The following is a 15,959-nucleotide window of genomic DNA, read 5'->3' as shown; positions in this document are numbered from 1 at the left end:
CACAGATGAGTGAAATCATTTGGTGCTTGTCTTTGTCTGCCTAGCTTATTTCACTGAGCATAATATGCTTTGGCTCCATCCATGTTGTTACAAATAGTAGGATTTGTTTTCTTCTCATAGCTGAATAGTATTGCATTGTGTATATGTACCACATCTTCTTTATCCATTCATCTACTGATGGACACGTAGGTTGTTTCCATATCTTGGCTGTTGTAAATAGTGACGTGATAAGCCTAGGAGTCCATATGTCTTTTTGAATCAGGGATCTTTTTTCTTCAGGTAAATTCCTAGGACTTGAAATCCTGGGTGAAATAGTATTGCTATTTTTAGTTTTTTGAGGAAACTCACTATTGTTACCCTCAACGCTTGAACTAATTTAAATTCCCACCAATGGTGTAAGAAGGTTCACCTTTCTCTACATCCTCGCCAGCATTTGTTGTTCCTTGTCTTTTGGATGTTGGCTGTCCTAACTGGTGTGAGGTAATATCTTATTGTGGTTTTAATTTGCATTTTGGTGATATTACGTGATTAGCATCTTTTCATGTGCCTGTTGGCCATCTGAATTTCTTCTTTGGAGAAGTGTCTTTACAGATCCTCTGCACATTTTTTGATTGGGTTATTTGCTTTTTGGGTGTTGAGGTGTGTTAGCTCTTTATATATTTTGGATGTTTACCTCTTATTGGATAAGTTGTTGACAAAATATTCTCCCATAGTGTAGGATGCCTTTTTGTTCTGCTGATGGTACAGGAGCTTTGTAGTTTGATGTTGTTGTATTTGTTTATTGTTGCTTTTGTTTCCTTGCCCAGGAGATATGCTCATGAAAAAGTTGCTCATGTTTATATTCAAGAGAGTTTTAGCTATGTTTCGTTCTAAGAGTTTTATGATTTCATGACTTCATTCAGGTCCTTGACCTATTTCGAGTTTAATTTTGTGTATTGAGTTAGACAATAATCCAGCTTCATTCTCTTGCATGTAGCTGTCCAGTTTTCCCAACAACAGTTGTTAAAGAGGCTTTCATTTCCCCTTTGTATATTTATGGCTCCTTTATCATATATTAATTGTCCATATACGTGTGGGTGTATATCTGGGCTCTCTATTCTGTTTCATTGATTTAAGGATCTCTTCTTGTTCTAGTACCAAATTGTTTTGATTACTATGGCTTTGAGGTAGAGCTTGAACTTGGGGAGCATAATTGCCCCAGCTTTGTTATTTTTTTCTTAGGATTGCTTTGGCTATTCAGGGTCTTTTGTGGTTCCATATGAATTTTAGAACTATTTGTTCTACTTGGTTGAAGAATGCTGTTCTAATTTTGATAGGGATTGCATTGAATCTATAGATTCCCTTAGGTTGGATGGCCATTTTGACAATATTAAGTCTCCCTATTCATAAACATGGGTTTTATTTCCATTTATTATTGTCTTCTTTAATTTCTCTCATGAGTGTCCTGTAATTTTCAGGGTGTAGATTTTAGGTTTATTCATAGGTATTTTATTCTTTTTGATTCAATTGTAAATGGAGTTATTTTCCTGAATTGTCTTTCTGCTAGTTCATTGTTAGTATATAGGAATTCCACTGAGTTCTGTGTATTGAATCTGTATCCTCCAACTTTGCTGAAATCAGTTATAAGGCTTGTAGTTTTGGGGTGGATTCTTTAAGGCTTTTTATGTACAATATCATGTCATCTGCAAACAGGGACAGTTTCAATTCTTCCATGCCAATCTGGATACCTTTTATTTCTTTGTGTTGCCTGATTACTGTGGCTAGGACCTCCTGTACTATTTTGAATAAAAGTGATAATGGGCATCCTTCTCTTATTCTTGATCTCAGAGGAAAAGCTTTCGGTTTTTCACTTTTTAGTGTGATGTTTGCTGTGTGTGTGTCATATATGGCCTTCATTAGGTTGAGGTAATTGCCCTCTGTACCCTTTTTATTGAGAGTTTTTATCATGAATGTATGTTCAGTTTTTCCAAATGCTTTTTCAGCATCTATGGAGATAATTATGTGGTTTTTGTTCTTCTATGTTGTTGATAGATTTTTGAGTATTGTATCATCCTTGAATCTCTGGAATAAATCCCACTTGATCATGATGGATGATCTTTTTGGTGTATTTTTGAATTTGGTTTACTAATATTTTGTTGAGTATTTTTGCATCTATGTTTATCAGGGATATTGATGTGTAATTTTCTTTTTTTTGTGGTGTCTTTGCCTGATTTTTGATATTAGTGTGATGCTGGCCTCATAGAATGAGTTTGGAAGTATTCCTTCCTCTTCTGCTTTTTGGAAAACTTTAATAAGGATTGCTATTAGGTTTTCTCTAAATGTTTGATAAAATGTATCGGTAAAGCCATCTGGTCCAGTGCTTGTGTTCTTCGGTAGTTTTTTGATTACCAATTCAGTTTCATTGCTGATAATTAGTTTGTTCAGATTTTCTGTTTCTTCCTACGTCAATCTTGGAAGGTTGTATTTTTCTAGAAAGTTGTCCATTTCTTCTAGGTTATCCTATATGTTAGCATATAAAAAATAGTATTATCTAATAATTTCTTGTATTTCTGTAGTGTCTGTAGTGATTTTTTCTTTGTCATTTCTGAATCTGCTTATGTGTGTACACTCTTTTTGTCTTGATATGTATGGCTATGGGTTTATCTAATTTGTTTATTTTCTATGAAAAAAATCTCCTAGTTGCATTGATTCTTTCTGTTGTTTTATTCTTCTCAATTTTATTTATTTCTGCTTTAATCTTTATTATTCCCTCCTTCTACTGACTTTGGGCCTCATTTTTTGTTCTTTTTCTAGTTTCACTAATTGTGAGTTTAGATTGTTCATTTGGGATTGTTCATTTTTCTTGAGGTAAGTCTGTATTGAAATATACTTTCCTCTTAGAACTTCGTTTGATGCATCCCACAGGTTTTGGGATGTTGGGTTGTTTTCTTTTGTCTTCATATATTCCTTGATTACTGTTTTTATTTGATCATTTATCCATTAATTATATAGGAGCATGTTGTTAAGCCTCTGTTTGTTGGCTTTTTTGTTTTCTTTGCATAATTTAATTTTAGTTGCATAACTTTGTGGTCTGAGAAGCTGGTTGGCAGAATTTTTATCTTTCTGAATTTACTGATTCTCTTTTTGTGGCTTAGTACATGATCTATTCTGGAAAATATTCCATGTGCACCTGAGAAGAATGTGTATCCTGCTGCTTTTGAGTGGATTGTTCTAAAAATGTCTGTTAGGTCCATTAGTTCTAATGTGTTGTTCAGTGCTTTTCTCTCTTTACTTATTTTCTGTCTGGTTGGTCTCCTTTTGGTGTGAGAGCTTTATTGAAGTCTTCTAAAGTGCATGCATTGCATTCTATCTCCCCTTTAATTCTGTTAGTATTTGTTTCACATATATAGTGCCCCTATGTTGAGTGCATAGGTATTTATCATGGTTATGTCCTCTTGTTGGACTGAACCCTTTATCATTATGTAATTTTCTACTTTGTCTCTTGTTTCTTTGTTTTGAAATCTATTTTGTCTGATGTAAGGCTGCAACTCCTGCTTTTTTTCTCCCTATTATTTGCATTAAGTATCTTTTCCATCCCCTCACTTTTAGTCTATGTATGTCTTTGGGTTTGAAGTGAGTCTCTTGTAGGTAGCATATAGATGGGTCTTGTGTTTTTATGCATTCTATAACTCTGTCTTTTGATTGGTGCATTCAGTCCATTTACATTTATTTGATTATCGATAGATATGTACTTATTGCCCTTTCAGGCTTTAGATTTGTGGTTACCAAATGTTCCAGGGCAGGTTCTTTACTAACAGTCTAACTTAAGTCACTTATCACTTTATTTCAAACATAATCTAAAGGTTCTTTTTTTTCTCCTTTCATCTTCTTCCATCTCCACTCTTTCTATATTAGGTGTCATATTCTATACTCTTTATGTATCGCTTGACTAACTTCTGGAATTGATTTAGTTTTGTATTTGTTTAGTAATTAATTGGTCTACTTCCATTACTGTGGTTTTATTTTATCTGGAGATAGCTATTTAGCCTTGGGTGTACTTCCATCTAGAGCAGTCTCTTTAAAGTAAACTGTAGAGACCGATTATGGGAGGTAAATTCTCTCAACTTTTGCTTATTTGGAAATTATTTAGTCCCTGCTTCAAATTTAAATGATTATCTTACTGGGTTGATTATTCTTCCTTGGAGTCCCTTCTGTTTCATTGCATTACATATATCATGCCACTCCCTTCTGGCCTGTAAGGTTTCTGCTGAGAAATCCGCTAGCCTGATGGGCTTTCCTTTATACATGATCTTTTTTCTCTCTGTCCTTGTCCTTGATCTTTGCCATTTTAATTATTATGTCTTGGAGTTTTCTTCCTCGGGTTCTCTGTGTTGGGAGATCTCTGCATTTTCTTGACTTCAACTATTTTCTTCCCCATATTGGGGAAGTTTTTAGCTATTATTCCTCAAAGAGACTTTCTATCCCTTTTTCTCTCTCGTCTCTTGGTACCCCTAAAATGCAAATGTTGTTCTGTTTGTATTGTTTGCACTGTTCTCTTTTATTTCTGGGGAGGCTTGTGTCTCTCTGTGTCTCAGCTTCTTTGTTTTACTCTTCTCTAATTTCTGTTTCATTTATCATCTCCTCTACCTCATCGAATCTACTTTTAAATCCCTCCATTGTATGTTTCATTTCAAATACTCCATTTTTCCAAGTTTCTTTCTCTCTCTTAAAGTCCTCCCTGAGATCTTGAAGAGTTTTCTCTTGCTCCCTGGGCATATTTTTTATTTTTATTTTGAAAACTTCATCAAGAAGATTGGTGATTTCAGTTTCATTTAACCTTCTTTCTGGTGTCTGTTGGATTCTTGTTTGTATCGAATTTTTTTACCGTTCCATATTTCTAGTGATTTCTATGGAATAATAACTGTCTATGTAGTGCACTCTAGTTCCCTAACATTCTACTTTCTGGAGCTGCCCAGTACCTGGAGCCATGGTGGGCATTGCAGTCATGCAGAACCAATGGCTGCCGGAAGGAAAAAGCTTTTTTCTGCTTCCTGGCTGCAGTGCCTGCCTCCAACGCCAGGTCCAGTGAGCCAAGTGTGCTGGGAGGAACCTCTTCATCATGCCCCTCTAATTGCTGTAGGGGGGCCAATCTCCAGCTGGCCTAGCGTGATTGTGGAGATAGCTGGTGTGTGGACTGTTATGTATTGGCAGGAAGGAGAATCAGGGTTTGTACTGCAGTGGGTAGCTTCAACTCTGTGTTGTCAGTGAGTGGGTGGAGCGTCTGAAGCTCCTGAAAGTTCCCAACCTGCTCAGCTGAGTGTGCCAGTTGGATTTTGTCCACCTGTCCTTTCTCCTGGGCAGCAAACTCTGTGTAATCTTTGCCCCTTTTAGCACCCCTCTCGCTGTTGGGAAGTCTTTCAAAATGGCTGCCTTTCTTTTGTCCCATTGTGGCTGGTTATGGGTATCTGTTCTCTACATGCAGCTGGAATCTCGGCCTCTCCAAGTATTCTGCCTGTCTTTGCTTTCCAACCCCACTAATCTCCAGAGCACCATGGAATGTGGGTTCATGCTCCCAGAGCAGATCTCTAGGGAGATCTTTTCTGTGAGGTCTTCTCTTTTCCCCAGATGTAGGCAGTCTGTTCTATAGTCTTTGGGTTGCTCTTTCTGAATTAGTTGTATTTGCTGTATTTCCATGTTATATGTGGTTTGGGGAGAGGTTTCTGCCTCACTTCTCATACCGCCATCTTTTCTCCTGCCTCTCTCATAACTTGTTGAATTTTTATTGCTTTTCAAAGTCCTAACTAACACAGTCACCTAGCCACTGGGTAACTTAGAAGTCATTCTTAATACCTCTTTTTTTTTGGTATCTGTACTCTCCATTACAGTCCAATAGAAAAAGTGTTTAAATTTTATTGTCCTATCTATTTACTTTGTATTTTTAGCCTACCTCCTTCCCTACCAGGGTGACTTTCCCTTACCATTTAGATTAAGTCAGATTTCTTTCTTTTATCAAGAAATGTTTTATATACCAAGTATGTTTATTTCCATCAAATATATTATGGTTTGTAGTCGAACATGTATTTGAGTGATTATATCCATCCCACACCTCTTCTTCCCCCACAGTTAACTGAAAGGTTCCAAAGGGGAGGGATTATTTATGTTTTGATTCATTCCTTTATTCCCAGAACCTGACATAATAATATTTTAATAAATATTTTCTAAATGATGCATGAATGAGTGAATGAAATTTATGTCAACATTCCTAAATACTACTTAAGTTTAAATAGATTTTATTTTAAACTTATATTATTGAATAAAACTAGTTACAGTTAATGGCAGCCCCATAGAATTTACTTCTAATTATTTCATATTGTTCTCTGTAAAGCAGATATCTATGAATGTTCTTTTTATACAAGGATTGTAGCTATTAACTGTTGATTTGTAATTTTATTTTGTTTTAATATAAATGCTTTGTAGGTCAAATAGGCAGAAAATAATGCTACATGCCTTTGGGCCTTTTAAATTGTTTTTATTATATTTCTGTTTTCATATTTGTAAAAAGAAATCTACAATTCTGAAGGCTAAGTTATAGGAACTATCTCAATGTGTGAATAGTATGTAGACTCAGGTTTATTATGCCACTTTGTTCTGTCAACATATGTATTGCCATTATTCTTAAATGGTAAAAGCTATTAAGGCATTATAAAATACTATGTGTGCTGTGGAAAGCACTGCTTTTTTTTCATTCATTTACTATTACTTTGGCTTTACCATTTATTAAAAATTTTCAAGAGTTTTCTCTTTTTAGCATATACTCAACATTCCTTTCAATATTATATAGGCACTGATGCAAAAAAATGTATCTTTGAACGCTGCTTATAGTTCTTTAATATTTTTAAAATTTGTTTTGATAGGGTTGGACCAAGTTTTATGAGTTTTCTTTATCAGATCTTCGGGCCGGGTACAATATTATTGACAGACTCTTTGATGGTAAGTTCTAATGATGAAAATTTTAATCTCTGGTATTAATGAAAAAAATTTAAGATGTTATTAACAATATGGTTTCTTCAAGAGTGACTTAACTTCCTATTATAAAATTTGTCTTGATTTTTAATGTGTCTCATGTCCTGACTGTTAGACTTGTATTATCTAATAGTTCTTACATTATTTATTGGGGTCATCAGATTTGATATAACCCATAAAGTTTCTGATTGATCTGTAGCTCTCAGGAAACAGAAAGCTAGAAAGACTTTTTTTCCCCCACTTTGTGGCCTTTGTGAGTTTCAGGTTTCCACTGCATTATTCATATTTCTCTTAAGGGACTGTCAAAATGTCAGAAGCATGGTAGACTAAGGTTAGTACCAAGGATCTGCTACATCATAATAGCATAATTTAGTAGGAATCTGGAATCAAGATACAAATAACAGGTTGAAATAGGGCAGCAAACAAGACCATATAATCAGATCCACTAAGGCCATCCAGATCTCTGCCTCCTGAAGATATGAAGAGCCCAATACCTGAAATTTTTGTGTAAGATCAACAGAAGGGGACACTGGAGTTTAGAGCAATGATGTATTAGAGAAGAGAATATATTGATAAGAATCTCAAACTTAAAAATTTCCCCAGCAGCACTCTTGATTGCTGTTTCCTCCCACTGTGTATTCCTGCCAAATCACCCTTCCCTGAGTCTGACCCATTTCAGTAAATGGCACCACCTTTCAGGTAGTTGCTCAAGTTCAAAGCCTGTGGCACTCTGGATTCCTTTCTTTTTCTCATCCTCAAACATCAAGTGCTTTGACAATTTCTGTCACTTCCCTGTTCAGATCCCATCACGTTCCTGCCACTTCTTTCTGTTTCATCAGTGCTTTGGTAGTCCACACAGTGGCTTCCTGTCTCGTCTTATTTCCATTTTAGCACCCTTTCAAAGAATCTCCATACAGTAAACTAATTTATATTTTAAAAAAGTAATAGCATACAATTTGCACTTAAAACTTACAGCCACATTTGTCTTTGTTCCGTTCCTCAGATAAGCCAGGCTCATTCCTACCTGAAAGTGTTGGTAGGTGATCTTCCTCCTGTCTGAAATGTTTTTCTCCCAGACCTCTAAATGGCTTTCTTCTTGTCTTCATAGCTTATAGGTATCCTCTTCAGAAAAGCATTTTTATTACCTGCAAATCTGAAGTAATCTTCTAGTTATTCTTGATCCTCTTGTTCTATTTTATTGTTTGATTACGTTTGTATTCAGTCATCATTTTGTTTATACCTTATTGGGAAGAGATAATCTATATTAAAGCAAGGTGTTTGACTGTTTTATTTAGTATTGATGTCCTTAAAATCTGTAGCCAGGCCTAGCCCATTGTAGACACTCAGTTATTGATTGTTAGTTAACATCAGAAATTATTCTGTAACTTGTCTTTGACAAAAAACCAACTAGGATGTGGCCCAGTCCTGTTTTAGTTTAGGTTTATGAGGTTAAAAATATTTTTAAATAAAGTATAATACATGTACAAAAAGTACTTATATCATGAGATTATAGCTCAAGGAAATTTCTGTGAACTGAAAACCGTCATGTAGCCAGCACCTTAAGAAAGAGAACAGTGCCAATACCTCAGATTGCACTGTCTGATGCCACCTTCCAGTTACTACCATCCCTCAGTTCTTCCACCCCTGCTCCTATGGTGAACGCCAGGCACCTAACTATACAGATTAGTTTTGCCTGTTTTTGTAAAACTGGAATCATACATCATGTACTCTCTAGTCTGTAGGTTCTTTCAATTAATGTTATATTTGAGAGATTCATCCATATGGTTACGTGTAATCATAGTCCACTTATTCTCAATACTATGTAGTATATCATTTATGACTATATTATTTCTCTTGGTGGACATGTGGGTAGTTTGCAAGTTTTCTCTTGATGGCCATGTGGATAGTTTGGAATAATTATGAATAATGCTGCTATATTTTTGGGTGAACATTTGGATATATTTCTGTTTGTATGTATTTGTGTTTTGGTATATTTCTATGTGTAGTAGATAGAATATTCATTGTCCATCAATAGTTAGTGCCAAGTACTAATCCAACTGAGTTTATTTAAAAATTTTTTGAATTATGCATCAAAGAAATGCACATCGATGTTCTATTCAATAAATTTTCATAAGTTAAACCTACATAAGTAGCCCAAAATGAATAAACAGAGTATTATCAGAGTATTATTCCAGAAGCACTTCCCATACTCCTTTCCACACATGACTCAACACCCCCCATTCCATGCTGAGGGTAACCATTTTCCTGATTTCCAGGAGCTGTTTTTTTTTATTTTTATTATTTACTTTGAAAAGTTTTGGAGGATTAATACTTTAGCTTACATAGAAACTTGGTGATTTTTTTAAAGTGCTTTTGAACATTTATACCACTATGAGGCAGCTTTACTGTGCTTTTAAGATGAGGAAACCAAAGCACAAAGAATTTGAATGATTTGTGTTTGAAGATTGTGATGGAATTAATAATATCACATGATTTTTACATATATCAACAATTGAATTATTGTGAATAAGAGTCATATATTTTAAAAGTGATAATCTCATGGTAAAAATCTAACTGTATAATCTTATGATGACAAAATTCCCTGATATTAAGGAACCTCCACATATGTAGAATTAAATGAAAAAAAAGAGAAAATGTTCTAATTACAGGGGACAGTTGCTATAGAGATTATATAGTTATGAGACCTGGAGCAAGCATTTTATCCTTTAAGCCTCAGTTCCTGATCTGTAAATTAGAAATAATAGTAGGCACTACTTCAATTCATTCAATTTTTAAGAAGTTTAAATGAGAAAGGCCACATGAAGCATTTAATATTTAGTACATTTAACATATTAAGTAAGCTATGAAGAATTGTTGGCTATTACTATTGTTGATTTAATAATTTAAGTTTGTTAGTTTTCTCTTGTCCTAAACAAAAAAACTTGTCTTGAGAATGATCAATAAAAGAAAATGTTTCTGTATGCCTGATTTATGAATGAATGACATGTCCATAATTAATGTATTATTTGGTGAACATAAAGGCAGAACTAGAAAATTGAGTACTGGTGAAATCCCTTGTTATAGCTACTTAGCTACTGTTGATAGTTAGATACAGGCAGCAAACAACTTTAATTCGTCCTGTCCCCTCCAGGTGCCCTTGTTCTGCAGGAGGCAGCCTGAACATTGATAGCCCAAGGCATATAATACACTGCCATCGGTCTCTGTGATCACCTCTGAATTTTATAGTAATGTAATCGAACTAAACTGGGAATGCTAGCAGTGGTTTTAACTAGCTGGTTAAATATAATGTTTCCTATATTTACTGAAAACCTGTGATTTAATTCTTACATTTTAATATTACCACTGAACTGTGATTAAGAGGATGTCTCTGTTGCAAAAAAAGTAATATCTTATTGAAAAGTCCCATTCTGTTTTTTAAAAATACATCTATCTTCTGTTAGAAAATGAATAGTTGACTATAAAAATCATGACATTTAGACAACTATAATGTATGAAGTATTTTGTAGAGTTTCCCTATTAATCAGATTATTTTATGGACTGAATTTTTCATCATTGTACAAAATTGTTTTGGGTATGTTCTTCTAAGGAATTTCTGACTTAAGGAGGCAGTATTGTGTGGCAGATAAGAGGAAGACTCTGGCTTTAATACCTCATTCCAGTTCAGGTCTGCGGGATTATGTGACTTTCTGATTTCAGTCACTCAAATTCCCTCTGTCTCAATCTTCCCATCTGTATAACTGGATAATATTAATATTTCAGTGTTTGTTATGAGGCTTGACTTTATACATGTAAAACATTTGGGAAATTTTACTTGATTAATCTTTCAATAAACATTAGCCATTGTGTGTTAATATTAATTATAAATATCAGTGAATATTAGGATAATTGGTGATTTTTGAATATCTTAAGAAATGATTTAATTGAGTTAAATGCATATTGTTATATCCTATAAATGAAACTACAGCCAGCAATTTAGTTAATATTTTAGCATGACTTAGAATGTTTTTAAAAATATGCCTAGAAATGAAACTAATAAAAGCATTTTTTTAAATTATAGGCACCAAAGATGTACAATGGGAATTTGTCCATGGTTTACTTGAAAATGCTATTTATGGAGGACGCATAGATAACTATTTTGACCTTAGAGTTCTTCAATCATATCTGAAACAGTTTTTTAATTCTTCAGTAATTGATATATTAAACCAAAGGAACAAGAAAAGCATTTTCCCATATTCTATATCTCTACCCAAATCCTGCAGCATTTTGGTGGGTAAAATTATTCATTTTCAGTCTATTGCCAAATAGATAGATACCACAGTCATTTTTTATATTGTTAAATATATGGTTTTTTTTCAAGTGATAATAATTATTATTAACAAATATAAATTATTATTATACCAATATGTGGCCTGATTCTCCAGACCCTAGTAAGTGGTCCTATGTACTTTTGGATACTTACTGAAGATTGATTGATAATAGTGTATAGTGTATAGTATACAGGTAAATCTTGAAGGAGTAGCCAGGGACATTTTTTAAACGTAGGACTGCCGTAGAGATGGAATGGAAGAATATGCAACTTCCTGGTAGACGTGAGAGTGCTTTGATACATTACAATATGAAAGAAAATATTATTTAACAAATATCTATCTTCACTTTCTGGCTTATAAATTCAAAGCAGTTCTAAATATGTAAAGGATATACTTTATCTGGCTTTTGTAATATCATTTTTGTTTATATATATTTATTTTAGCTTTTTTGGTTTGAATCATCATATAAAAGCTTCCCAGAGTTCAGTCATCCTTTTTCAGAAAGTGGACTTAATACAGCCCAAAGATTTCAATTCTAGTTTATTTTACCACAAATCTATATTTGTATAAATACCTAAATGTTTTTATTACATAGATTTTTATAAAGATATAAAGATTTTTATAAAGATACAAAGATATGTAAAGATATGTATATTCAGTTCATAGTTCTTCTTTGTACCTTTTTCTCTCATACAAACATTTTTCAAGAAAATTCCTTTCAGTAACATAATTCTGAAAAAACAAGAGCTTAAAAACCAGTATAAAATATATTACTCACATTGACTATTTTATTATGTTAATAGAAATCCCATCTGTTTTGGTTTTCAGTATCTTTCATTCATTTACTCATTCATTGAATATCTGCTCCATGGTAGCCCTGTTCCAGTCATTATGGATCCTATGATGTATCTGTGGAGTTTACTTTTTAGTGGGAGAATCTTACAGTGAATGAATGGATACAGCACATAGTTAAATTTCAAATAGTATATTCTAACAAGTCTTCCATCTCTATTGTTTGAGGTTTAAATTGAAAACCTCATACAGTGTACATCATAAACATAAAATGCAATGAATTTTTATACATTAAACACTTAAGTGTAACCAGCACTGGGATCAAGAAAGAACATTATCAGCTCCACAAAGTCTTCCTTATATTCCCTTCTAGTAACTACCTCCCCGCAAAAGGATACATTATCCTGACTTCCAACAGCCTAGATTAGTTTTACTTGTTTTTGTGCTTCATGTAAATGGTATCATTTGCTGTACATTCTTTGTATCCAAGTGAGGGTGAATCAGTGTGGATATACAGCTATTACTGAGGAAACATGTCAGTGTATAGTTCTAGACAGAAGACTCCAGCCAGTCTAGATGAGCAAATTTCATAGCCATTTTGAAATGAACAAGTCTAAAAATACAAAGAGAGTGAGAGGATGATTTTATAGGATGATTTATGGGAATCACTGTTTTAGCTTTCTATCTAATTGAGTTAGAAGGTGGAGGCCAAAAGATTTCCAGGAGGATGAGAACATGCACGAACACACATACACCCAAACACATATACACACATACAAATGCATATATGTGTGTGTGTATATACATGATATATATACATATTATTGTGTGTGTGTATTAAAACATACACTCACATTCATATGTATACACATACATATTTATATATACACTGTGATTGAAAACCTCGAGGAAGTTTACAAATGTTGAACTGTAGGAGAGGAAAAATGTTAAAGAACAACATGTCTTTCCAAAACTTGACATCTTCATAGGTCCTGGGCTTCCTGGAGTCCAACTGTTTCACTGGAAATATTTCAGAGCCAGATGCCAAGGATAAGACATGATTATGGGAGAGGACAGATGAGTCTCCTTGCTAAGAGCAGTTCAGATGCATATGCAGAACCTGCCTTAAAATAACTTGTCTCTTCATGAAAACAAACAAAACACTCCCATCTTTGGGCCAAAGTGAATAAATCCTCTTAGTATATACTTAGTTTCCCACCTAGAGTCACGAGTGAATAACTGTTCAAATGCATGCTTACAAATCAAACCTGTGCAATGCTTATACAGTAGTTCATGGGATGAAATGACAGGACTCTTAATGCATTTCATGACACCTCACCAGCAAACTGAAGACTAACTGAAATTGCTTTATAATGAAGCAGTTTACAAAGCAGTACTTGTATATCAGAGTATGTGTGTATAGGTTTCTGGGGTTTCTTTATATATTTTTTAAGATTGCTATAATTATTTACTTTGACATAAACAGAACTGCACCCTGCAGATTTGTTTTTGGTAGGTTACAGGAGAAATAACTACAGGGCTTTCCAGAAAACATATATAGAAGTAGAGTCAGCATAGCCACTCTTGTTTTTTTTATCAATTCTTTCTGGTTTCAGTGGTTGTAAGTTCATTCTTTATATTTCATTTCTTTATATTTAGGACTATCGTGCTGTCATTGAAAAACTTCCAGAGGATGACAAACCTAGTTTCTTTGGTCTTCCTGCCAATATTGCTCGCTCATCTCAGCGCATGATCAGTTCCCAGGTAACCTAAGAGAATATCTACCTTTTAGGAAAAATGTTGCTACTGAGCCTGAAACAACATTAAATTTTATTTAATACTACAGACCCCACAAGCTTTTAAAATTTTTATTTAACACAACAGATTCCAGTGTTAAGTAAATTAAATAAGCCAAATAATTCTAAGTTTAATACACATGTTAAAATTAATAACATAACATTGAGCACTGTCAAGTTCAACCAAAATATATTTGTTTTACTCCTGTGATATATTTTATTAAGGCTACTTTAAATGTAGTTTATACCATTAGATATATGTCACTAAATTTAATGTTTTCATAAATATCAGAGATAGATAATTTGCATTTAAGTGTTAGTTTATAAAAGATAAAATTTAATATTTCATATGATTTTATTCATGACTGAAAGTATGGATTTTTAAATTATTGAGACATAGAAAAACATTAGCCATGAACAATGTATAGTCTAACTTTTATTGACACTAAATAATTAAGAAATGCTAACATTGACCTCTTACTGTGTGCCTGTAAGTGTTTTAAGCTTTATATTCAGAAACTTACTTAGATTTCATATACTCTAAGAGGTAAGATCTGTTATTTTTCATCTCAATAGATGAGGAAACTGAGGTACAAAGAGTTAGGTTACTTGCCCTAGATCATAAACTGTAAGAGGCAGAACTAGAATTTAAATTCATGCTGTCCAAGTAAAGACATGGCTTCTGCACCATGTGCTATAGCTGCCTGTCAGGCATAAATGTAGTGCTAAGCTATGCATACCAAATTATGAACCATTATGTAATATTCATTTCATGGTCAGAATATGGAAAATTCTTATATCTCTTAGTGATTTTGGTAATTCTCTGGCATTTTAGTTGGATTATATTAACTTATTTAGCTATGGAGTTTTGTGGTTTTTTGCTATTTTGGCCAACATTTATAAAATTGATCATGTTTCCTGTCTTCTTGTACTATTAATTATGTTGTTCATTATGTAATTTTCATGTTCATTCTCAGTTTGTAGAAAAAGCTTGAGTATAAATATGTTTATTTACATAACATATAAATATATAAGATATTTATATAATATATAAATATATAAACTAGAACAAATAGATCTTAACCTCTATCATCTATGCTAACTGAAGACACTATACAGTTCATTTTTTCTTTCTCATACAAAGTGTTAAGTCAGTGCATGAAAGAATGTCATCGTACATGTCCTTTAGCTTCATAACATATAGGATTACACTCTAATCATTTCTCTCCATGCTTTTTTTAGTTTTTAATTTTGGTATCATTAATATACAATCACATGAGCAACATTGTGGTTACTAGATTACCCCCATTATCAAGTCCCCACCACATACCCCAGTACAGTCACTGTCCATCAGTGTAGTAAGATGCTGTAGAGTCACTACTTGTCTTTTCTGTGCTATACTGCCTTACCCATACTCCCCCACCTACATTATGTGTTAATCATATTCCCCTTCTCCCTCCTTTCCCACCCACTCTCCCACAAGTCCCTTTCCCTTTGGTAACTGTTAGTTCATTCTTGGGTTCTGTGAGTCTGCTGCTGTTTTGTTCCTTCAGTTTTTGCTTTGTTCTTATGCTCCACAGATGAGTGAAATCATTTCGTACTTGTCTTTCTCTGCCTGGCTTATTTCACTGAGCATAATACCCTCTAGCTCCATCCATGTTGTTGCAAATGGTAGGATTTGTTTTCTTCTTATGGCTGAATAATATTCCATTCTGTATATGCACATTTTCTTTATCCATTCATCTACTGATGGACACTTAGGTTGCTTCCATTTCTTGGCTTTTGTAAATAGTGCTGCGATAAACATAGGGGTGCATCTGTCTTTTTGAAACTGGATCCTGCATTCTTAGGGTAAATTCCTAGGAGTAGAATTCCTGGGTCAAATGGAATTTCTATCTTTAGTTTTTTGAGGAACTTCCATACTGCTTTCCACAGTGGTTGAAGTAGTTTACATTCCCACCAGCTGTGTAGGAGGGTTCCCCTTTCTCTGCAACCTCACCAGCATTTGTTGTTCCTAGTCTTTTCTATGTTGGCCATCCTA

At 33.9% G+C, this 15,959-nt stretch overlaps 1 protein-coding gene across 7 annotated transcripts in view; it reads left to right on the top strand.

Annotated features, from left to right (window-relative positions):
- DYNC2H1 (dynein cytoplasmic 2 heavy chain 1) overlaps positions 1–15,959 on the top strand; it is a 347,628-nt gene that overhangs the window by 222,287 nt on the left and 109,382 nt on the right. For all 7 annotated transcript variants that reach the window (XM_073239362.1, XM_073239361.1, XM_073239364.1 and 4 more), the window contains 3 exons: positions 6,894–6,969; positions 11,081–11,289; positions 13,782–13,886. In XM_073239362.1, the coding sequence (XP_073095463.1) occupies positions 6,894–6,969; positions 11,081–11,289; positions 13,782–13,886 (390 nt within the window). The remainder of the gene's footprint in view (positions 1–6,893; positions 6,970–11,080; positions 11,290–13,781; positions 13,887–15,959) is intronic.

The sequence above is a fragment of the Manis javanica genome, chromosome 6 (genome assembly GCF_040802235.1).
Source record: "Manis javanica isolate MJ-LG chromosome 6, MJ_LKY, whole genome shotgun sequence".
Taxonomy (NCBI): domain Eukaryota; kingdom Metazoa; phylum Chordata; class Mammalia; order Pholidota; family Manidae; genus Manis; species Manis javanica.
This window is presented reverse-complemented; position numbering and strand designations above follow the sequence as displayed.